At 44.6% G+C, this 25,168-nt stretch overlaps 1 protein-coding gene across 1 annotated transcript in view; it reads left to right on the top strand.

Annotated features, from left to right (window-relative positions):
• The window catches only part of LOC147100114 (RNA polymerase II elongation factor ELL), a 197,150-nt gene that overhangs the window by 151,538 nt on the left and 20,444 nt on the right, over window positions 1-25,168 (top strand). Inside the window, exons 4-6 of the mRNA XM_085968965.1 lie at window positions 2,789-2,919; window positions 16,746-16,909; window positions 18,774-19,039. Coding sequence (XP_085825091.1) covers window positions 2,789-2,919; window positions 16,746-16,909; window positions 18,774-19,039 — 561 coding nt within the window. The remainder of the gene's footprint in view (window positions 1-2,788; window positions 2,920-16,745; window positions 16,910-18,773; window positions 19,040-25,168) is intronic.

Genomic DNA, 25,168 nt, shown 5'->3' with positions numbered 1-25,168 from the left:
CCATTGTTCTGAGACTGTGACCCCTAGCTCTAGACTCCCCAGCCAGGGGAAACATCCTCCCTGCATCTACCCTGTCAAGCCCTGTAAGAATTTTATGTTTCAATGAGATCACCCCTCATTCTTCTAAACTCTAGAGAATATTGTCTTGGCTTGACTTGGATGTGTCTATCCCATTTCAGAGAACAACTGCACACAGAACAATTTGCTCCCTTTATTTATAGCTTGCGGAAAATTTATACGCCACCGGATTTTTCAGGCTTCTGGTTTGGGTGCAAAGGCTTGATTGCAGTGTGTCACACTGAAATTTGTAAGTGTCTTGGATTCGGTGGCAAAATATGTCTTTAAAAATTGTAGGAATTCAACTAGAGTAAATAGATTTTTAGGCATATACTAATAACTTTGAAGGTTTGTCAAGAAAAGACCAGTTTAATCAGTTAATCTACTTGTGTACTATTTACAAGTCTCAAATTTGCTACCTATTGAGTCAGCTAACAGTAACACCTAAAAGTATGTTAGCGGACCAGATAGGTGTTAAGAAATGTCAGTAATAGATTAAGGAGCTAATGCTCCCAACCTCAAGTACTTGTGAATTGCCTTAAAGTGTGGGCAAGGTAGAGCATAGTTAAATAGCTTACACCTGAATAGTTAACACAGGAAACTTTTGTTTAAATGGAGGTTAAATCTCCCGAATGCTCTATCCACCGGCAAAATTCAGGAGTCGGTTCAGATAACTCTTTCTCCTTTTTGTTGCTTTTTTTCTCCATTCCTGGCTCTGCAAGCATCGAGCTGAAGCTGTTGCTTAGCTACAGAGACGCTTGCAAGCTGCGCCAACTGTTTTGAAGCTGTTGCTAAGCAACAGGGTTTGTTGCTAGATATGGAGCTCAGCAGCTCAGTATGTTTTAACATTAGCGCTGGTTTCTCCGGCAGTGTTGATCGACCGGCACCAGCTCGGTCCCGTCAGTGCCGGATACCAGAAAGTTTCCTGCATTTTAAATTAGTTGTGCATTGTGGAGTATAAATAGAATGTTTGAGTTTCTGAGAAAGTTGCAGCATAAATTGTATATTCAAACATGGATACTGGCATGCATTCATAAAAAATCACACAGCATCTTTTGGATCTCCAGTTGGAAGTTCCCAGGAGTTTGGATCAGTTCTTTTGAGGGCTGAATGTTTCAGCCTAGTACTGTACTAGCTAACCTGGGGCTGAGACCAGGCGGGGGGAAATTCTAATCCTCAGTTGCTTGATTTTTATACAAGTCATATTCCAATCACTGCCAATATCAGAATTTTAGGTTATGGATGTTGGTTGCATGGCATAAATTTAGCATTGTGCCAAGATGTTCAACCCTGTTAATTATTTATTTTTTTAAATTGGGACCATTTTGATTGTTTACATATCTGTGCACACTTGAAATATAAACAGAAAAATGCTAGAAACACTCAGCAGGTCAGGCAGCATCTGTGAAGAGAGAAACGTTAACGTTTCAGGTTGATGACCTTTTGCTGGAACTGGGTTACTGTTCATACTTGAGTTGGGTGGGTGGAGGATTTTTTCCCTAAATTCAGCAAACCCCTTGCATTTTAATCTTCACTAGGAAAATTAAGGTGTACTATTGTGGAAGATTCACTGAGACCCTATAAGAGCTAAACTGTGTGAAATACAATAAATGAATAGCTTTTAATGCAAAATAATCACATTCATTCAAATGATTAGAAAGACTGCACTAAAGTGTTTAAAATACAAACATTTCAGTTCACAATATGCTACTTTTGCTGAATCAAAACTGTTTGAGTTGGCTAGTGCAATCATAATGTGTGAAGACTTAGCACAGGAGAATCTTGCATGTTAACTGGCAAGTGGAAGCTTGCCCATGAGAGGATCATGGAAGTTTGAAGACATTTTTCTCCACTGTTGAGTCATTTGCTGTTACAATTACAGTAATTGTTGCTTGTGCTATCAGGTTCCTAAGCGCTTCAGCTAGTTTGCTAAATGTTCTGTCCCTGGTTAATAGTTATCAACGATGACAAAAGGTGAACAAGTACAAAATTGTTGCGTAAAGAACATGTGCAGGACTTTTAACAATAGTCCTGTGTCACTGCAGCTCAATGTGTATGCTATAGATTTATTACCATTCTCTGCGCTATAAAACCATTTACAGTGCTTGCTAAGTATTCTGATTTGTACAGAACATATTTACTTCCTTGCATTGAGTTCATAGTATCAAGTAAATTGCTCTTTTGAATAACAACTTTTGGATTTGTACCTTCAAAAGTATACTTGGCTGTTAAAATTGAGCTGAGTTGTGTCAGTTGCATTAAATACATGCAGTGTGGTGTTTCAGCCTTCATTTCTGCAAGTTTTGTATGGACAATCTATGTACAATAGCAAGGTTTATTTTACTGTATTAAACATTCAGATCTTTGTGTTGCTCTGATCCCCAGTGAAAACTTGCTTTTTATAGTAGTGCAGGCTTAAATATTGAAGTTACACTGGCCTGAGGGTTTGCTTGGTGGTCCGTGTCCTCAGCATTGCTGATTCATCAGCACAACAGTATATATATTAAGTATATTTGAGAAGATTTACTCTCTTGTCAGTTGCTTATACCTGCTTAAACCATTGTATAAGCTGGAATGTGGCTTGTTTAAATGTTGAGCCATATCACAGCGACGTGCAATGGTTTCTCGTGTGCTATTACATTTATTTTTAATCATTTGTAACTGCAAAGTATGCTGTATTTCTATGAAAAATTTTAAGTCATTGAAGCATGTATGTCACTTTCTTTTATAGCAGTACATCAAAATTCCGACTCCTAAATCAGACTGCCATGATGGTGTGCGCTGTTTCTCATTCTACCTGTCGACTGACAACAAAGACAAGCCTCAAGCAAGCTTTGACTGCATCCACCAGTATGTTTCTAGGTAAAAAAAATTATATGTTAAGGTATGATCTTATATGCCACTATTGTCAAGCCAAGTTCCTTCTGTGTATCGAGCCAAGACAGATCACTCCAGTAAGTGCCAATTAACTGAAGCGTCCAGTTGGTACTTTATAAACTAGTTTTAAAAGGGTGAAATCCTCGACTGATTTGTTTTGCAGGCTCCCCGTGTTTATTTTTTACATTTTTGCCTCTTTTGTATTCTTTTTGCTTTCATTGTCACGTCAATTCTTGGTGCTCAGTGTCCAGTGCTTATTCTGTCTTTTTCCTTGTTCTCTTCCCCCTTTTCTCCCCATGAAACCCAGAACGTGGAAATCTCATTCCTTTTTTTGCCTGTTGATTTAATGCAGATCTCTGAGGCGGGAAATCATGATTTTCTTTGGTAATTGTCATTTTTGGTCCTGTATGCATGTCTAAATTTTGTTTGGTATTGGTTGGGTGTTTAGCAAGGATCATCTTCCAAATGCCACAATTGAATATTAAACATTTCATTGCTTTAGTTCGTTATTAGTTGGAGGCACAGCTTTAGTGGTGTTTTAGTGAGATTCCGATTGTAATTGTCACTGTGTGGCTTCCATTGAGGGTTTGTGATTGAGGTGAGGGGGAGTAGTTGAACTACGTATAAATTTGGATCTTTTTGGAATGGTATACTATTTACATGTATTACAGTTCTACCTCGTTAAATTAGAAGCATAGAAAAATAGGAGCAGGAGCCCACCATTCGGCCCTTCGAGCCTGCTCCACCATTCAATATGATCATGGCTGATCCTCTATCTCAATACCATATTCCTGCTCTCTCCCCATACCCATTGATGCCTTTTGTGTCTAGAAATCTATCTATCTCCTTCTTAAATATATTCAGTGACTTGGCCTCCACAGCCTTCTGTGGTAGAGAATTCCACAGGTTCACCACCCTCTGAGTGAAGAAATTTCTCCTCATCAGTCCTAAATGTCCTATCCCGTATCCCGAGATGAAATTATGTTCCGTTCACAGTTGTGATTTCCCCCCCCCCCCCCCCCCCCCCAAACTCTTGTGTAGAAACATGTGGACAGAAAGAACTTGCATTTATATGGCACCTTTCACGTCCTTAAAATGTCCCAAAGTGCTTCACAGCCAATTAATTCAATTTGAAGTGTTTTCTTGACAAAGGCAGCAGCCAATTTGTGCACAGCAAGGTCCCATAATAAGATTAAAATGACCAGTTAATCTGTTTGTTTGGTGGTGTTGATTTGAGGAATAAACTTTGCTCCTCTTTGAATAGTGCCCTGGGGTCTTTTACACCCACCTGAACAGGCAGACGGGCCTCAGTTTAACATCTCATCCAAAAGATGGCATCTCTAATAATGTAGCGCACTCTCAGTACTGCACTGAAGTGCTCAAGTCCTGGAATGGAGCTTGAAACCATGACCTTCTGACTCCTAGGCGGGAATGCTACGTTTGAACTCCGCTGATGCTATATTTTTGTAACTAAGCACAGTGAAAGCATCCTATGTCTTTAATAATTTGCTACTAGATCGGCCACTTTTGTGTTAATGCTGCACTAAATTTAGCTCTCTATAAAAGCTATTTTGTGTAAGTATACAATCTTCCTCATTCACTGCTAGAGTTGAACCAGGTCTGGAAAATATTCTGGGGAAATGAAGTGGTGGGCTAATCCCTCTGGTCGTGTGTTGGGTGCAGTAGCTTGTTATTTCCCAGCCAAGAATAACATTCTGCTCTCTTAACATTGCCTTCAAAGCAGCTCTTTGTAATATTTTTTGTCAATGTTCTTTGGTTTTGAAATTACATTGAGATACAAGTGTATGAATACGTAATGTATTTGTTTTAAATGTTAATGAAGATATTAACCCATTTAAAAATAATTGGATTAGCATCTTTGCTTAAGGCTAAAGGGATCAAGGGATATGGGGAGAAGGCAGGGACAGGGTACTGAATTTGGATGATCAGCCATGATCTCATTGAATGGCGGAACAGGCTCGAGGGGCCGAATGGCCTACTCCTGCTCCTATCTTCTATGTTCCTATGCTGATATTCCATGGTATCATTTTAGGGCTCTTGAGTTTATGATGCTAGTTGTTGTAGTTCATTGTTTCTGTTCACTTGCAGTAGAGTGTTTTTGGTTGGTTTAATTTAAACAAATGTAATTTTGTTTTGACAATTGGAGACCTATTTTTGCTTGATGCCCTTTAATTTAATTTGCTTTGCTGCCTGCACATCAAAAAGGTCAGGTTAACCTCTTATGGCGTTGCTCACGAAATGTCATGTCTTCACTTTTCCTGTAACTGTCACTTTGCTTTTCTCCCATTCTGTAATTCTCCGTTTTACACTAGTTGACTCCCAGTCTCTCTCTCTGCACGTGCAGCTCACTCATTTTCTGTCATTGTCTCGGTATCAAATTCTTATCTGCCTTGTGAACCCTCTCGCCCAGCCCGTTTGGATCCCCCTGCCTTGTTTTGAGCCCCAGCATGTTACTTGCTTTGTCATTGTGGCTGAAGCCTACACTTAAATCTATGACTCCTACACTTGATCTTAGTCCTGTACCTAATTTTGTACCATGGCTCTGATCTTTTGTTGACTAGACATGACAGTTCTAAGAATGTAAGATATCTACATTTTCCTCCCCTTCTATCAACAAGTTCTGTCTCCTCTTCCTGCCCCCCTCCCTCGATCTTCCCTTGCTGCTTCTTACCGTGTCCACGGACAGTCTACACATAGCCCAGCCAGAACTGGACACATTTTTGCACCTTGTTGTTGGATTCGGCAAGATCTGCAACAGTGCAGGGTTCCTCTAACGATGGACATTGCAGGAGATGTTGCATAGTCTGTGCCTCAGTTCCACATTCACAAGTTGTCGGGCTGGTTGAATATTCCCATTTGCTTAGTGACACCTTTGAGCAACCTACACCGGTCCTAAGTCTGTTAAGGCACTTCCAGGTTGCCCAGTTACAATTAGCTCCTGGGGGAAGGCTTTCATCAAGTAAAATTTCCATCGCTGGGGGTTGTTCAAGACTGGCGAGCCGGTCTTTCCACAAGGCCATGCGGGCTTCAGATGAGGTTGATTGTAATGGAACAACACTGTTCATGAAGCTCTTTCTTGACTTTAGGCGGCTGGGTGTAGGTGTATGACAATGCAGAGGGTGTCTCTCATCTGATGTTTGACGGAGTCGCTCTTTCTTGCTGGCTACCGTTCTTATATCAGGGGGAGCGATACCCGCCAGGATATATAGGTTGTTGGTTTTAAGCAACCTGTGATAAATCGACAGCTTGCATTCAGAACGGCATCCATCTTCTTGGCATGAGTAGACCTTTCCCATGCAGGGCAGGCGTATTCAGCAGTGGAATAGCAAAGAGCAAGTGCACTGGTTCGCAATGTTTTTGGGCTTGTTCCCCATCTTGTGTTAGTGAGCTTATTCAGGATGTTGTTTCGTACGCTCACTTTTGCCTTTGTCTTCTCGATGTGGTTCTTGAAGGTGAGGCATCGGTCAAGGGTGACTCCTAAGTAGATAGGGTGCTCGCAATGCGTCAGTGTTGCTCCACACCAGGTTACTTTCAGCTGGCGTTTGGCTTCACGGTTTCTAAGGTGGAATGCACAAACTTGCGCCTTTGATGGGTTTGCGCGAAGGTGGTTTTCTTCATAGTAGGATTTTAGTCCCTCCAAGGCCTCAGAAAGCGTTTTCTCCACGATGTTAAAATCAGTGCTTTGGGCAGTGACACATAAGTCATCAGCATATATAAAACGGCGTGTAACACCGTCTATAGGTTGGTCATTCGTGTAGATGTTGTACAGCAGCGGTGCAAGCACGCTTCCGAGGAAGACCATTCTTCTGAATACGCCACCTGCTGCGCTTCCCACCTAGTTCAACATAGAACCGGCGATTCTGAAGCATGCTTTCTAACAGCTCTGTTAAGCGAATCTCTTTTGTCATCTCTAGAATCTTGCAGAGGAGACGTCTATGGTTCACTGTATCGTCTGCTGCTGACAGGTCGACAAAAACAGCACCTGTTACCATCCCTTGCTCAAAACCATCTTCGATGTGTTGTGTGAGGCTGAGCAGTTGGCTTGTTGATTTGCCGGGGCGGAAACCTGCTTGCTCTGGAATTATCTTCTCATCTACAGTTGGTGCTATCCTATTGAGTATCAGGCGTTCAAACAGCTTATAGGTGTGGCAAAGCAGTGAAATTGGCCGAAAACTCTTAGGATCTGAGGGATCTTTTCCAGGCTTTAATAGCGCTATTACATGTGCCTTCTGCCAGATATTAGGTAGCTTGTGTGTTGCCAGACAGTGGTTGAACAATTGTAGGAGCCATTTCTTTGCTTTCTGTCCAAAATGCTTTATCTGCTATGTTGTCAAGACCAATTGCTTTCCCGTGTTTTAGACTAGATATACCAGTTTCCAGCTCTTCCATGGTGAATGGTCCAGTGAAGCCAGGATCATCGCTGTACTTCTTCCTATCTAGTTCTGCTCTTGGTTGTTTCTTGTTGATTTTTCCATTTAGGAGCAACTGGTGTGCAACTTGGTTAGCAGACACATTTGGATGTTGGGCAGCTTTCTTGGGATCACCTCCAAGTTTGCGTATAAGAGACCATGCCTTCTTGCTGTTTTTTGTAAGATCTGTTGTCTCTATCAAGGTGTTCCAGGTGTTTTGACGTTCTTGAGAGATACTTAACATCACCCTCTCTTCCCTTGCTCACCCCACCCAATAGGTTCTTGGAGTGACAATGATTGGCAAAGGAAGCTGGCAGTATCCCTGTGGAGGAGGTGCGTGCAAAAAACTCAGCACGGTAATGTTGAGGTGGGTTCAGCTCTGCTCACACTGGAACACTGCCTGCCAGGGGCTGGATGCCCAGCTCTAGAGCTGCTGCTTCTGGTTGTACTGTTGAGCAATACCCTGTGGCGAGGGTGGGTTCACCCTGTGCCCTGAACCTAGCCTGCAGCTCCCCAGACTGGTAAGGCACCCTCACACCCAACAACAGTGCTCTCCCTAACTGTGCAGTGGAGCTGCCCTCATGCTGACACATGTAGCTCTGAGGGGAGAAAAACCTTTTCCAAAATATAAATGTGTGCTTACAACCCACCTTACCCCCAACCAGCACCTGGTATTTGGCTTAAAAATGTATGTTACTCCAGCTGAGTGTCCCTGACTTAAATTTTTGAAGCACTTCTGGAGTGTCTTTGCCAGCATTTAACGTATTCAGGTAGGAGGTTTGGATCTACTGTCTAATGGAAGCAGAAACCAGACTAAAACAGAACAGAGACACTTCAGAAATTAAATTAAGGATATTAGCTGGAGTTGCAACGAGCTGAGAAAAAAAGTACTGTAAAGTTCTTTTGGAGTCTTGTTTTATGACTCTTAATTTTAACACCGTGGCCTAGAAATTCAGTATAGCCACTTTTGGGGCGGTAAAGTCGGGCGGCCGCTAAAGTTTGCGCCCGGCGCAAAGTGGAGGCCACTTCGCCGATATTCAGTAGCTTTGGCCAAGGAGTTTGCTCGAGCGCTAAAACTGGCGATGCACGGCTATCTTTAGGCGCTAAGCCGGCGGTGCAGAGTGATACCGCCGAGGCCGGGCGCAGCGCAGGTGCGGTCATTTCTTGATTGACAGCAGACACCCTGGCGCCGGCCAGCTCTTAAAGGAGGAAGGGTCGAGTTCGTCTGCTGCCACGCCCTGGATACTGCAGCCCTCCAGCTAGGCCTAAACACTGCTGCTGGAGAGAAATAGCGCCAGGAAGGATGCAGAGGGCCCGTGAGCGAGCGCAGCGCTTCTCTGCCCATGATTTAAAGGTGCTGGTTAGGGCTTTGGAGAGGAGACGCCATATCTTGTTCCTGGACAGTGGCAAGAAGCCTGCCACCAGGGTGTACAGGAAAGCCTGGAGGGATGTCGCCCAGAGGGTCACAGCCACCTGCGATGTCCCCAGGACTGGTGTCCAATGCCGGAAAAAGTTTAACGACCTCACTCGGATTGTTAGGGTGAGTACCCTTTCCAGTGTCCTCCTCATCCTTGCATGTGCACCTCACATTATGGGCAAAGGGACCTCAAAGCCCTAATGGCCAGCCCTCATCCAGCAGCTATGGCACTGGCATGAACATCAATTGCACTTTCTGCACTTTACACGCTGGCCAAGCTATTCGACCATGGGAGGCAGTGCACACAACAACAGGGCACCACACTGTACTTAGAGGCCGTCCTTTCTCTTGCAGGCCAAGCTGGCCCAGAATCTGAGGAGCCGGACTGACACCGGGGGAGGCCGTCCCCAGTTCCAGCAGCTCAGTGACCTGGAGGAGCGCGTGGGTCGACTCATGGGTGGCCGGCTGATTGGCCCCGTTGCATGTGGAGATGCCGACCCTGTGCTGGGCCCCAATGGTAAGGACATCACCTTTTGGACCTCTCTCGTTCCCCTTGCGCTTCAGATCTACATCCTTTGCCACTGTCCGACCAATGCGCTGACTGCCACCACTCATGCCTCCCTCGCTGACGCCCTGTCCTCACTCTAAAGCTACTCTTGTGCCTTCCTGCTTTCAGCTGGTGAGGAGGAGGTCCCTGAAGCTGCCAGTGACAGTCCCTCGGAAGAGGAGGACGAGGAGGAGCAAGAGGAAGGCGGCCCATCGGGGGAACCCTCATCCGCGCCAGGGAATGGCAATGGAGGGGACACGTCTTCCCTGGAGGAGAGCCAGGGGGAAGTGTCGGAGGGGGGTGTAGCTCCTGTGCCCAGTGGCGTCCAGCAACGCAGGAAGGGTCGGCCAGCTCGGCGGCCTTCTCCCCAGAGGGGGGAAGTGTTGCAGGGGAGTGTAGTTGCTGGGCCCAGTGGCGTCCAGCCACGCGGGAATGGTCGGGCAGCTCGGCGGCCTTCTCCCCAGAGGGAGAGTCCGGCCTCCGGTCCGGAGACGGTCCTCGCCCAGGAGGTGCGCCTCCTCGATCAAATGTCCGCGGACTCGGATCGCCGGCACACCAAGTTCATGGGGGTTGTGGCACGGTTGCCTGAGGCCATCGAGTCCCTGGCTCATAGTGTGTCCAATTTCGGGGCCTCACAGGCCAGGGGTTTCGAGCAACTCGGGGCAGCACAGGCCAGGGGTTTCGAGCAATTCGGGGCAGCACAGGACGCGAGTCGGGCCGAATTCAGGGCAGCACAGGACGCGAGTCGGGACGACTTCAGGGCAGCACAGGCAGCGAGTGGCCAGTTGATCAGTGGTGCCGTGCAGTCACTGGCTGGTCTGATGCGGGCACAGACCAGGGCAGTACGGGCACTCATTGCTGCCACACTCGCTGTGTCAGCCAGGCATCGCCAGGGCACCCGCCGCGCTGCAGCAACACAGCGGTCTGGCCTTCAGATTGCTGCGCATGCTGCAGTGCCAGCCCGGCCGAGTGCCAGTGTCTCAGGCGAGCAGCGAGCGCCTGGCATAGCCAGCTTGCCCCCATTGCTGCAGCTGCCATGAGCTGCTGGAGAGACTGATGCTGCCCAGCCACAGCTGCAGCAGCCGGCCCCTCGAGGGCCAGAGCTCGTCTAGGCCGACCCCCAAGGGCATCTGCCGTCACGCCATGTGCCCCTCAGGAGCCTTCCCCCAGCCTTGCAGCACCCACAGGGCCCAGGTTGAGGCGGAGCAGCAGGTCGGCCAGGGGCCGGAAAAGGCTGGACAAGGACTCGCCCTCTCGGCACACAAAGTAGAGGGTGTTGCCAAATGTTTTTTTATATGGGGGTGGTTGTGTTGTCTATGGGGGTGGTTGTTTTGGTAAGGCCGAGGATGAAGGCCATTTGGATGGAAAAGTTTTGTTATTCCTCCCCAGGTTGTGGGAGTGAGTCATGTGTTTGACTCTTTTTTGGGGGTGTTGTCTGTTTTTGGGTTTCATGTGGGAAGGGCCCTGAGTTTGTTCAATAAAGCTTTTTCTTTATTCAGCTTGTCCATGTTTGATGTTTGAAGTGGTTGTTGCGTTAACCGGCTGAGGGCTTGCGGAGCGGCTGCATTCATGTCCCTTCATTGCCACAAGCCATTCCCTGACGGGGCCTAGAAGTGTCGTTCAATAAGCCGCCGACGGACGGCCCTTGGACCTTGTGGCTCCCTCCTGGGCTGGTACTGCTCCTCCTCCTCATGGTCCTCCTGCTCCTCCTCCTGAGGTGGTGGTCCAACGTAAGGTGGCAGTGCTCGAGTCCTGCGGATAGCCAGGTTGTGCAGCATGCAGCAAACGACGACGAACTGGGACTCTATCCGGCGAATACTGCAGAGATCCGCCGGAGCGATCCAGGCAGCGGAACCGTTGCTTGAGGGCGCCAATTGTTTGCTCTATGATGTTCCTTGTGGCTTGATGGCTTTCGTTGTATGCCTCCTCAGCAGGGGTCCTGGGCGCGCGGAGCGGGGTCATGAGCCATGTACACAAAGGATAGCCTTTGTCCCCGATAAGCCATCCTCTTGGGGGAGGCTGTGCCTGGAACATGTCAGCCACAGTAGTCTGGCGCAGGATAAATGCATCGTGGCTGCTGCCTGGAAAGCGGGCATTGACAGCTAGGATGCGCTGCCTGTTGTCACACACCAGCTGTACATTGAGGGAATGGTCGCCCTTCCGGTTGCGGTAATCCTCGGCATTGTCGATAGGTGCCCGCAAAGCCACATGCGTGCAGTCAATGGCGCCCTGCACCATGGGGAAGTCCGCGATCCTCGCAAATCCGACTGCACGCTGCTCCTGCCTCTCCAGGGTCATGGGGAAGGAGATGAATTGGTGTCTCCTTGTGAAAAGGGCATCGGTGACCTGCCGGATGCAGCGATGCACGGCGAACTGGGATATGTTAGCTATGTCCCCAGCAGCGGCTTGGAAGGAGCCGCTTGCATAAAAGTTCAGAGCCACCGTGACCTTCACTTCCACCGACAGAGACGTCCTGCACATCAGCTGTGGACGCAGATCTCTGTGAAGCAGCTGGCAGATCTCTGCAACCACCTCCCTTCTGAAGCGCAGCCTCTTAACACACTGCGCGGCAGTCATGGTGAGATAGGACACCTGCTGGCGGTATTCCCTGAGTGGGTAAGGCCTACGTTGCCGACGCCTGATGCCCCCTCTGCGTCTAGGCATGGCTGCCCCTCTCACACAGCGTCTGCGAGCCCTTCGCACATAATGCTGGAACTAAGGGTTGGCACCCCATGCAGCCCCCATAATATACTGGCAAACAATGAAATCACAATGAGGCAAATTGCCAAGCTCTGGCCAGAAGCCAAAAATACCTCCTATGTTGGGCCAAATCAGTAAGGTCTCTTCCTTGGTCTCTGTCCAGAAATCCATTGCACAAAAGTCAATGCAGCAAAATGGCTGGCCTTTATAGTTCGGTGTAAGTGCCCTTTAATTAGCGCTCCCCGAGGCCCACAGGGCCTCTGCTGCGTTCCACTTCACAGTTCTTAGCACCGCCACGCCCACATTGGGCAGGCGCGACTGAAGTTCCGGTTTGGGGCGCACAAAGGGCGTTGCGCGACGAAATGACGTCATAAGCTGCGCGCGCAGCTGAGCGCGCGCAAACACTTTGCGCCGGCGCTAAATGTCTACTGAAGTTGGGCGTAGACGCAGATCGCGCTGCGCCCGGCCGCTAAGTGCCTAGCGCTCGAAGTCGTCTACTCTTAAGGCGCTAACGGCTGGCGCACGCAACTGAATTTCTAGGCCCGTATTCACGGGATTTAAGTTATTTTGGCCATTTTTAGTGTTGCCTTAGTGAGAGGGTTGTGATCAAACATTGCTGCTTTCCGCAAAGATTTACTATCTAAAATTCCATGGTCACGTGGTCATCCGGAGAGGATAAGAGGATCAACAGCACCCTAAAGATTTTAATATATGTAGATTTTTTTTTTTTAAAGGTTTTATTATTTTTGACCTGATTCGTCACCAGTTGACCTCACTCTTGGTATCGACTGCAATGATCTTGTAGCAATGAGTGCTGTGATATTATCTTCCACCTGCATCGGTTGCTGCATACTTGTTCCAACTGGTGGCCTGCCAGCATGTTCAAGTGTCTAACTTTAGACATTCCAATCTTATCCTAAATCAACTTCTGTTGCCCTTCCTTTGGATCTCTTGACATATGCAAGCACGGTTTTGGAAGATGCCGCTTTTGGTGGCTTTGGTTTCAGCTCACTCACTCGCCATTGATCTGCCTTATTTAATTTAATATTCTGGTCAAGTCTTTTTTCAGACACACGTGGGTTTCCTTCCAAAAGTAGTTTTTCATTTCCATTTAGATCAAGAAATTGTAATTCCTTCATTTTATCCATCTCCTCACAAATCAAACCAAGGATGTCACTTCTACAATGTAGAGCCTAATAGATCTTGTATCTTGACTGCAGAATGTGCCAAATCGTTTTGTCCCAGTAGCCAAGAGGAACTGGTTTCTAAGCAATGGTTGTAAAACACAGTGGATTGCTATCAGCTCTCTGGCACAAGACCACATCTCTCAGGAGATGGGAGCGTGGGCCATGAAAGTTTATTTAGCCCATTCAACAATGTTCTAGGGCAATGAATCAGATTCTATTAACAACATTTGTAAAGCTGCTGCATGGAGTCACCCCTGCAAGTTGGAAAACAGTAGTTTAGACTTATCAACTGTAGATGAACAACTGTTGGTAGATCTGTCTGGCGACTGGGCACCTGGATGTACCTGTTTCAGGATTTTGTTTGTTTATAGGTCAGAACAAATGACTTCTCTGGCATGTGGCTGAGGCATTTATATGGTGCAGGATTAGGTTACTCTGTGGGTTGGTGTCCGTACCGCTGTCAAAAATGTCACTAGGGGCATTGACCACCCCTGGATTTCCTCAATGTGACCCAGGCCTGTCTTAACTCTAGCAGTGTAGACAGGATGGAGCCTTTAATAAGTTGACGGAGATCCTATGAGGTAGAGATGATCGATTCTTTCATTCAAACTTAACATACAAATAAAACATTCATCGGCCTTGATTGTCATTGAAAAAAAAGCCCATCCCACAGATGGGAAAAAAAATCATCTGGGAGACTTTTTTAAATTAAAAAATTCAATAACAGCAACACTTTTAACATGCGGCATTTCACAGGCGTAATCAGACAAAAATGGATAATGAGCCAAAGGAGGAGATAATGGGGGGTGACCATAAGCTTGATCAAAGAAGTGAGTTTTAAGGAAGGTCTTGGAGATGAAACGGCAGTGGGGGTTTAAGGAGGGAATTCCAGAGCGAGATGCCAAGACAGCTGAAAGCACGGCTGCCAATACTGGGGTGTAAGGAGGGGGGAGATGCATAAGAATCCAGAATCAGAGGGATGGAGAGTTCTGGAGGTGGGTTGGGGGGTTGTAGGGCTAGTAGGGGTTACAGAAAGGGTGTTGGGTGAACATGAGCCAGTGGAGGTCAGGGAGGATGTGGTTGATAGATGAGCGGAATTTGTGATCGGATACGGGCAGCAGAGTTTTGGATGAGTTGAAGTTTATGGAGCTGGGAGGCTGGCCAGGAGTGCATTGAAATAATCGAGGTTTAAGAATTTTTTCCTGACTTAACAGAAGTCTGGTAGAACTGCAGCTTCCTAAGGGCAGCAGCCTCTTTATGAACTAAGTTAGAGTGAACATGGTGAGCTTTTTATGAAGTGCCAGCAGACAGTCCTGGGGTTGTCCCTGAAGCATTTTGCTTTGCAGATGCAGTCATGGGTTTTTCCATTGACAGATATTGTCTGAAGAATGGGTGGAAGAGATGTTGAGGGAGAGCTATGTCCTCCCTTTTATAAGTGCCTCCCAAGCTCACAGGTTATTTTCTTGAGGCAGTCTGAGGACATGCAAGTATGAGACCTTAGCAGTTGAGAAGCTATTGCCTGTTGGGGCTGTATAGGGCATGGAAACTTATGGTTCCACTCCAGTTACCTTCTATTTGCAAAAGTTGTTGTTCTCGGCTCCTTTTTGCAAATCATAGAAGAGATCATGGAACTGCAGTCAAGCTGAAAGGAGTGTGCTCCCATAATTAGATCAGGGCAGTCCCAGAAATTATCTCAAACTCCACATAAGGGTGTAGAACCATTATACGGTACTGCTATTTGGCTCATCTATATGTACCTGGTTGGTAAGTGTTCTCGGCGGAAGTTTCAGAGGAGGCCATTCAGGTTGTCGCATTGTTGGAAACCATGAGAATTGTGATCAAGCCGTGAAATATCATTGTGCTTTTTAGGGACATAGTTTCAGACTTGAGACTTTTGTGTCAGATGGATTTATTGAGATACAAGCGGAGTGTTTTAAATTCATGTAGGGTTCAGGATGCCACCACACCCACATGGATTTTAAGCCTGTGGGCTCAGCCATGTATGGTACTGGCGGCACGTTCATTCATGCATACTCTAATACTTAAGCCTTTCCATAAAGAGGGCAAATTTTTTGATCAGATTTGGATTGCAGCCCCATCTTTAGTCATAAATTTTAGTGATCAATTTCTACCTCCAAGAATAGATTGAGAGTTCTTAAGGTATGGGATCTTCCATGTATTGGTTTAAACCTAAACTGTGTTACATGAAGGGATTTCTTTAACTTGTGTATGGGTGGCATTAAGTAAGAGCCTACCAATGTTCCTTCTAAATTGTCATTGTGCGCGGCCTCTTTATTTCAATGTGCGGTATTTCAAATGGAAAAGCTTGTGAGCGGCCTGCACAGTACCTTGCCGATTACTGCACGGCTGCGTATGGGCACAGCTTCGAGGGAACATTAGTGCCTACTATTTGTGGTACCGTCCCCTTGGTAGAATGTTGTCATCGCTCATCAGCATCCGCAGCTCCCTGAACAAACCTCCATACTACCGTACCCTAGACCCAACCTCACCCTGGCCGCAGTCATCAGGTGACTGGAGGAGCAAGGAGCAGAACCCGTCATTCAGAAACGAGCTGTTAGCAGGTAGAGCATTGCTGCAAGATCCAGAGAGGAGGGAAAAACACACACATCTAACTCCTTCACCTGAGCAAGCATTTAAACAACCCAAACACCTAATTGGAGCACCACATTTTGGCTCCTGGGATTATTGTGCATGAAGTTTTATTTTTGTTAAATATAAATATATATATTTTTTTGATGCACAAGTTTTTCATGTGTTCGTCACTCCTACAATATCACAGGTGAGTAAGCATAGCTGTTTCTGCCCGAAATAAACGGAGAACTTAAGATGCTATAACCGGCAACTTTGAAATTGACGTTAATGCAAATAGCTAATGGCTATCGCTTTTTGTCCGATATATGCGACTGCCTGGTTTAAATGTGGACGTTTTAAGTGGTGGGGACTGTATCCAAATTCATGAGGAATGCTCGGAAACTCGGTGCCCTCCTCAGGTCCACCTTAATGGGGCTTGTGTTTACTTCTCGGCAAACTATTAGAGCTTTTTGTATTTGTGGTTTCTTGTGTTTTTTCTGACAGAGCAATTATTTTATTAATTCTTTTAGTATGAAGGGTTGATGGTAGACCCACTGTTTGGCAGATGGGTAGGAATATATTTAAGGGACAATGTCCCTATCATTGAATGTAGTCAATTAATTATTTGTATGTGAGCATTACAGAGCGAACGTCAAAGAATGAGGAAGACCATCCTAGAAGGTCGGTAATCCAATATTCGATCAGACTGAAGTGCAATTGCATCACTTGGAGATCTTTCTATATTCTGACAGTGTGGTTTCCTTTGCTGTATGTGTATATATATACACAAATTGTTATTTTAAAAGTGGCAAAGTATAGATTTTTTGTTTTATTAAAAGTTTCACAGAAGAATAGTATATTTTAGATCGGGCCAATACTTTTGTTGAAGGATTTGTTGCTGAGTGTCGGTTTTGTTTTGCTTTTGTTGTTTAAACCAGTTTTGAAAGAAACCAACTTGACTGCCTGGGAAGTATTCAGGATAAAATCACAGTTTGTGCCACTGATGACTCCTACCAGATGACTCGAGAACGAATGTCACAAGTAGAGAAGGAGTCATGGAGTCGAACAACTATAGAAATTAAACCAGGGGCGTCATATCAAGGTATAAATACCATAAAACTGAAATGATGGTCTGTACACATTTAATTTTTGATTCACCAACACTTGCCTGTTGTAACCCAGCTCCATCAGATAGCAAGTCTTCGTTTCCTGCAGAAATATGCCTTGTGGTTTGTTGCCAGATCTAGAACCTGGCAAGTTGGTTGAAAGCTAAATTGTGCGTTGTCACAAGAATACAGCTGTAATACGCTGGTCCCCAAAATCCTGTTTCTGTTGTAATACTGATATATATCCTCATTTATTTAAACTTGCAGTACATTTAGGAATGTAGGAAAATGGTTTGTGCTTAATTAAATATGGTCAATATATTTTCAATTAAATAAATCACAAAAAATTTCAGAATAACGTAAGTACTGATTGCATTTTATTTACTCAACCTGTACATTGAGTGGTGCTGAATATGCAGCTTCAGTCAGGTAACTAGATATGAGGGAGCTGTGGCAAAATGGCCTCTTAACCTATATAGGACTTGCATAATAAGATTGCCTATATACAACTTGCATAAGATTATGATAAAGTAAATGTTCTACTTTCCATTGATTGGCAAATACTGCGTGCTTTGGAAGTGGTCTCCAGTTAATTTACTGAACAGTTGCTACGCAAATTAAAGCAACAGACATAATTGTAGGTTATGAGGGTTTAGCTGCTGGATTTAATTTTCTCAAACTGTATAGTACATGAAGTTCCCATAATATTCAACAACTGGTAATGTTTAAATCCTTAATTTATAGCAGATAATTTAAAAAAAAAAAAAATTAAGCACTGTGTTGATGCACAAATTCAGCACAAGAAAATGCATGCATCTATTCCTCTTCTTTTAATTAACATCTTTTTCCTGAGAAATGGCCAAAGAGGAAAGAATTTGAGCAAAAGCAAAATACTGCAGATGCTGGAAATCTGAAATTAAAAACAGAAAATGCTGGAAATACTCAGCAGGTCAGGCCAGGCAGCATCTGTGAAGAGAAACAGAGTTAACGTCTCAGGTTGATGACCTTTTGTCAGAACTGGAAAAAGTTAGAGATTTAACAGATTTTAAGCAAGGGCAGGGAAAAGGGGGAAGGGTGGAAAGAACAAAAGGGAAGGTCTGATAGGATGGAAGGCAGGAGTGATTAAATGATAAAAGGTATGATTGTACAAAGCAAAAGGAGATGGTAATTACCATCTTTTGCTTTGTACAATCATTACCATCTTTTGCTTTGTACAATTATACCGTTTATCATTTAATCACTCCTGCCTATCACAGACCTTCCCTTTTGTTCTTTCCTGCCCTACCTGCTTTCCCTGCCCCTGCACTTGCTTAAAATCTGTTAAGTCTCGACCTTTTGTCAGAACTGGAAAAAGTTAATCGACCTGAAATGTTAACTGTCTCTCTCTCCACAGATGCTGCCTGACCAGCTGAGTATTTTGAGAATTGCAGCAATTGTAAGAATATATGGCTTAGGAAGCTGCTATAGTACTGTGTTCAAATTGGGAAATTTTGGAACATATTTAAGAAATGAAATGTAAATCATTAAAATGTACATTACATTTTAAACAAAACATTAAATCATTTTGCAGTTTATAAGAGATTGTAGGTTTCTGCACTAAATTTGAAAGCATTACCTTGAACTCCTTAAATATTTCCTGCAACTGAGTGATGACTAAAACAAGCCATACTTTAACTGGCACCTGTGAATTAAATCGTATCTTGTAGCTATTCTTGGTACATAAGTCCATTCAGTCGTCTACTGATTCATCACAGCCCATTGTTAGCTCCCCCTTTATATAAAGAAGGCCTTGTTTATAAATGTTTTCTTTTGACTGCCCAACATGTTTACCACCATTTAAAATCCAGTTTTGTTTCCTAGGTACGCGCAAACCAGTCCAATTTCGTAAGCAAGGCGCAAGCCCAGCGTCTGATGGCATTCCGGTTAGAAGACACTCTCCCACAATGAATCCGTGCTTTGGGGTGAAGAAAAACCATGCCAGTACCGTTATTCAAAAGCCTCTTCGAGATCGTGTCATCCACCTTTTGGCTTTGAAGCCATATAAAAAGCCTGAACTTATTCTGTGGTTGGAGAGAGAGAAAGCAAACCCAAAGGACAAAGCTGAACTGTCATTTGTATTGGACCAGGTGAGAGAGAACAAAGAGGACTTGAATTTGTACAGCGCCTTTCCTGACCTCAGGATGCCCCGAAGCTCTTTATAGTCAACCAGCTGAGGGGGCCCGGCGTTGCCAGGGCTTTTTTTGTAAAACGGCAGTTTACAGGGCCGCGCGGTTTACGGCCGGCTGCTGCCGCTCCCCCACGCTGTGTCTCGGGCCGAGCGGTTGTCAGGCCCGGACCGAGTGACCCCAACTCACCTCCCGCTCCGGCGGGCCGCCGCAGCTGCCCCGCTCGCTGTTGAGTAAAAGCAGTGAAAAAAATGGCGGCTACGTTTCGGGAGGCTGCAGGATTAGGTCCTGCCCACACACTGAATGAAACGCCCCCCGTGACGCACCGATTGGTCAGCCATCAGGTCACTGAACTGTAGGATTGGTCAACCATCACGTCACTCAACGCTAATGAGCGGTAGGATTGGTCAACCGCTAATGAGCGGATTTTTGAACGTTTTTTGTATACTGTCTGAACAATTTTTGTCTGACCAAAAAGTAAATATGCCTATGAAACTCCCCTAATCATAAGCTTTCTTTTGATATAACATGTGTAGGTACGCTCTAACTTTTGAGTGTATAGCAGACAGACAAACAGACGGACGGATCCTTTTTTTTTATTATATAGATAGATAGATGAAATACTTTTGAAGTGGCGTCACTGTTGTAATGTCGGGAAATGTGGTAGCCAATTTGCGCGCAGCAATGAGATCAATCACAAGATCTGCTTTAGGGATGTTAATTGAGGGATAAATATTAGTCAGAACACCAGCAGTGTACCCCCTGCTCCTCTTCAAATAGTGCCATGGTATCGTTTACGTCCACTTGAGAGAGCAGACTGGGATTCGGTTTAATGTTGCATTGAAAAGACAGCACTTCCGACAGTGCAGCACTCCCTGAACACTGCATATGTGCTCAAGTCTCTGGAATGGTGCATGAAGCCATGCCTTCTAACTCTGAGGCAAGAGTGCTGCCACAGAGCCATGGCTGACTAGATTGAAGTTGAAAGCTGTTGTAATTTAAAAGATGTCCAGTGACAGGAGTAATGTGCTCTAGCTGGCTTGTGTTCTACCTGCATTTAGAGAAGCTGAGAACCAGTTGCTCACTTTGACCATTATGAATTCTAATTTAATTCAATTTTTTTTAAATGGGCCTTTACTGTGACTGTACTTCTAATGAGGCAGTGATTTAGATTCTAATTTAGGTTGCACAATTTCTGCACTTTCGTACACGTCTCTAATCTCTCTCACGATTAACTAAGTGCTGATTTTTCTGAAATCACAAGTTTGAAAAGCAAAAATTTCAGTGATGTTTCAGTTTTATTTTAAGTTACAGAAGCCAGATCGTAAGATCAACTGCGTGTAGCTTCCATTTACTTTAATACAAATTTACAGTACACTGGGGATAATCACTTGTTGGTTTTACAGGATTGTGGAAAGGGGGGAGAAGGATGTCTCCTTTGATGATGAGAAATGTTCCAGCAAATCCTATGATGGAAGTGGGAGCTGTGACCCGATTTTAAAGTATAAGACATTGTACAACTGCAATCTTCATTTCAACATAATGCCTAGTGAAATGGTCTTTATTGGTCTTGATATGAAGAAAATACTTGCTCTATTCTGTCTTTCCCTTCTCTTGAACCGTGCACCTTCTCGCTTCAGTTGACTCCCTGTTCCCATTTCTCACGCTCTGCCACTTTTAAACCACTTGTGAGGGTTTTGCAGAAATGATTGAAGGTAAATTGCTGTCCCGCATTTCCCTCCGTGGGGAACTGTTCTGCTGTACTCCTTCCGTAACACAGCAATGAATTCAAAGTGGAGGGGTGTGGGTGTTGTGCACACATTGCACAACTTTGTGTGTAATATATGTTGGTGTATAGCCAAATATTTTTATAAAATTATTTAGTTGAACACAATATTCTGTTTATCACTAAATGTACCATTACCGAGTGTTTTTTGTAAGTTTGTCACAAATTTGAATGCAATTCTCAATTTCCCGATGCAGTCCATTCAGCCCATGCTATTGTGCAGGATTGCTTGCTTTGGCTAATCTAGTATACAGCTTTTAAACTTGTTTCATAGTTGTTTCAATATTTTTTTTTTTTTTTAAAGTCATTCAACCGTTGATTTTATTTTCCAAGTTTTCAATGAATCCTGTCTTTGAAACCCTTAGGTTTGTAAAACCTAATCTTGTAGCTAACTACACACAGATATAAAAATTAACTCTCACTGACTCTTGTTGCTGGAGCAATCAGTATATTCATAATGTTCACGAGTTCTTCTAGATGCTTTACAATGTTACAAAACTGTTTGCATCACCTCTTGAGAAAATGTTGCAGGTGTTCTGGTTAGACTGAGCAAGGAGTTTAGTGGAAATCTATTTTCAGAAGATACAGACGTGCTGACATGCTATTAAGAAACCTTAAGAGAAAAAAATAAAATGCTAATTGGTAGATCACATAATTAATTAGCGCAAATTAATTTCAAAGGGAATATAACCTGGAGGAAGAAACTCCTTGCCAATAGGAACATTCAATACTTAAATGCAAATGGTACCTGTAGCCTGCCAGCAGAACCATAATGGATACGACATTTGCGCCACCACCTGTTTTACCTGTATGTTCTCTGGAAATAGCTTACAATCCATCTGCTCCAATCTGCTTCAAATTTGCTTTAGTTGACGTTTTCAAGATCAGCATGTTTGTACATGTAAATAACTTCAGATCCTTTCACCTGTGCCTATTTACAGAATTGTTGCCCGCCATGATTGATCTGAACTAGAAACATCACTCTACAACTTCTCTCCACCAGTACGCAAACACTTTCTCTCTCTCTCACTTCTGTTTCTTATTGTCACATTTTAATAGCACCTTGGTAATAACGGTAATACCAAGAGGTATTACCTGCTTTTCCTCGTGCCTCTGTGAAGCACTTTGGGGTATTTTACTTTGTTAAAGATGTTACTGTTGTTACTTCTATTACTTCTGATAGATAACACTAACTATTCAGACCTCCTACCACTGGTGGCACTGTGGCAAGTTGCTAATGTCTGCCGACCATTTTGTTTTTGCAATTTCCCAAGTTTTACACTTTATTTTCAGTTCAGAAAAAAACATACTCTCCATTACTTAGCTCTCCTGTTCCCCCAATTCTAACTCCAATCCTAGATGCAATTTAAAAAAAATTCCCAACCTCACTCCATGAAAACTCCATTGGCACTCAACCCATTCACAGCCCTGCTCCCTGGCCTGAACCCCCTCGTAGGTTTTCCAGCCCCACACAATGGAAGCATTGCTGCTGCCCGGAACAGCTTTTTTTTCCATTTGCAGCCTGCTTAAGGAAATCCCTTGACTGCCTAACGCGTTGACCGGTTCCACTGCTTTACTTCCTGGCCCTGCTGCCGCCAGACCAATTGACAGGCTCCGCTTGCCACCCCAGCACTGCTCTTCAGCCCTGAATTCAGCTTGTAATGCTGTCAGTTCAGCCCAGTGTCTGCCTTCACACGTGCCCTGGACCCAGCCCCAATATTCCCCAATCTCAACTGTTAATCCTGCCTCTCTTTCTCTACTTGATTGCAAGTTTGTTCCTTTTACTGTAAGAGGTAGTTTTATTATTTTCTGTTTACATTCAAAGAAGAAAAATTGCAGTCAGTCATGTTTAAAGTTGCTTGGTTTTGGCCTGGTCATTAAAAAAAAAAAAATTCTTATGCATGTGTAACAAAAATGACTGAAGTGGTCGATGTAGAGGCATTACATTACTCTTCCTTTACCATTTTAACAAGTGTTTTCACCCTGTTGATTCAAAATCTCCAATCAATACATTCAGGCACTGCTCTGAATGATTATTGCAGACTGTTAGGATTTATCTGTTTACAAATGATTCTCTTGTGTTGTCGTCTTGTGGCATTTTAACTACTGTTTTACAGCTTATTTGTTGTATCATCCCAAGTCAAATTATAATCCTACCTGCAAAACTTCCATCCGCCTTCAGGACCACGAGGGTTTCAGCTACCAAAGAAAGAAAGACTTGCATTTGTTTAGCGCCTTTCATGACCACTGGACGTCCCAAAGCGCCTTACAGTCACAAGTTCTTTTGAAGTGTAGTCACTGTTGTAATGTAGGAAACGCAGCAGCCAACTTGCGCACAGCAAGCTTCCACAAACAGCAATGTGATAATGACCAGATAATTTTTTTTAAGTGATGTTGATTGAGGGATAAATATTGACTAGGACACCAGGGATAACTCCCCAGCTCCTCTTCGAAATATTGCCATGGGATCTTTTACGTCCACCTGAGGGCAGTCGGGGCCTTGGTTTAACGTCACACCCAAAAGACAGCACCTCTGGCAGTGCAGCACTCCCTCAGCACTGCACTGGAGTGTCAGCCTAGATTATTGTGCTCCAGTCTCTGGAGTGGGATTTGAACCCACAACCTCCTGACTCAGGCGAGGGTGCTACCAACTGAGCCACAGCTGACACTGTCTTAAGGAAGTGGTACTCGGTAAAATAATGGGACTCAAGGCGGATAAATCACCTGGACCTGATGGCTTACATCCTAAGGTCTTGAGGGAAGTGGCGGTAGGGATTGTGGATGCATTGGTAATTTTCCAAAACTCCCTGGACTCGGCAAAGGTCCCGGCAGACTGGAAAACTGCTAATGTAACACCCTTATTTAAAAAGGGCAGTAGACCGAAGGCTGGAAACTATAGACCGGTTAGCCTAACATCTGTGGTAGGTAAAATTTTGGAGTCCATTATTAAGGAGACAGTAACAGGACATTTGGACAAAGTCAGCATGGTTTTATGAAGGGGAAGTCATGTTTGACAAATTTGCTGGAGTTCTTTGAGGAAGTAACATATAGGGTGGATAAAGGGGAACCAGTGGACGTAGTGTATTTAGACTTCCAAAAGGCATTTGACAAGGTGCCACACAAAATATTATTGCTTAAGATAAAAAATCACGGGATTGGGGATAATCTGGCATGGATAGAGAATTGGCTATCTAACAGAAGGCAGAGAGTTGGGATAAATGGTTCATTCTCAGACTGGCAATCAGTAACTAGTGGTGTTCCGCAGGGGTCAGTGCTGGGTCCCCAATCTTTACAATCTATATTAACGATTTGGAGGAGGGGACCGAGTGTAACATATCAAAGTTTGCAGATGATACTAAGATGGGAGGGAAAGTAGTGAGTGAGGAGGACATAAAAAACCTGCAAGGGGACATAGACAGGCTAAGTAGGTGGGCAGAGATTTGGCAGATGGAATACAATACTGGAAAGTGTGAGGTTATGCACTTTGGCAGGAAAAATCGTAGAGCAAGTTATTATCTTAATGGCAAGAAACTGGAAAGTACTGAAGTACAAAGGGATCTGGGGGTCCTGGTGCACGAAACTCAAAAGGTTAGTATGCAGGTGCAGCAAGTGATTAAGAAGGCCAATGGAATGTTGGCTTTCATTGCTAAGGGGATAGAATATAAAAATAGGGAGGTATTGCTTCAGTTGTGCAAGGTATTGGTGAGACCGCACCTGGAATATTGCGTACAGTTTTGGTGTCCATACTTAAGAAAGGACATACTTGCTCTCGAGTCAGTACAAAGAAGGTTCACTCGGTTAATCCCGGGGATGAGGGGATGGACCTATGAGGAGAGGTTGAGTAGATTGGGACTCTACTCATTGGAGTTCAGAAGAATGAGAGGCGATCTTATTGAAACATATAAGATTGTGAAGGGGTTGGATCGGGTGGATGCGGGGAGGATGTTCCCGATGATGGGTGAAACTAGAACTAGGGGGCATAGTCTTAGAATAAGGGGCTGCTCTTTCAAAACTGAGATGAGGAACTACTTCACTCAGAGGATGGTAGGTCCATGGAATATGCTGCCCCAAAAAGCTGTAGAAGCTACATCATTACATAAATTTAAAACAGAAATAGACAGTTTCCTAGAAGTAAAGGGAATTAAGGGTTACGGGGAGCGGGCAGGAATTTGGACATGAGTCTAGGTTCGGATCGGACATGGCCCTGTGGGTAGCGGAGCGGGCCCAGGGGCCGTGTAGCCTGATCCTGCTCCTATTTCGTGTGTCTAATTCTGTTAGATTCAGGAGATGGTCCTGTGATAGTG

The sequence above is a fragment of the Somniosus microcephalus genome, chromosome 27 (assembly GCF_052327205.1).
Source record: "Somniosus microcephalus isolate GS21.2 chromosome 27, FLI_Smic_1.0, whole genome shotgun sequence".
Taxonomy (NCBI): Eukaryota; Metazoa; Chordata; class Chondrichthyes; order Squaliformes; family Somniosidae; genus Somniosus; species Somniosus microcephalus.
The sequence above is the reverse complement of the archived record's forward strand: the minus strand, read 5'-3'. Positions and strand labels throughout refer to the sequence as shown.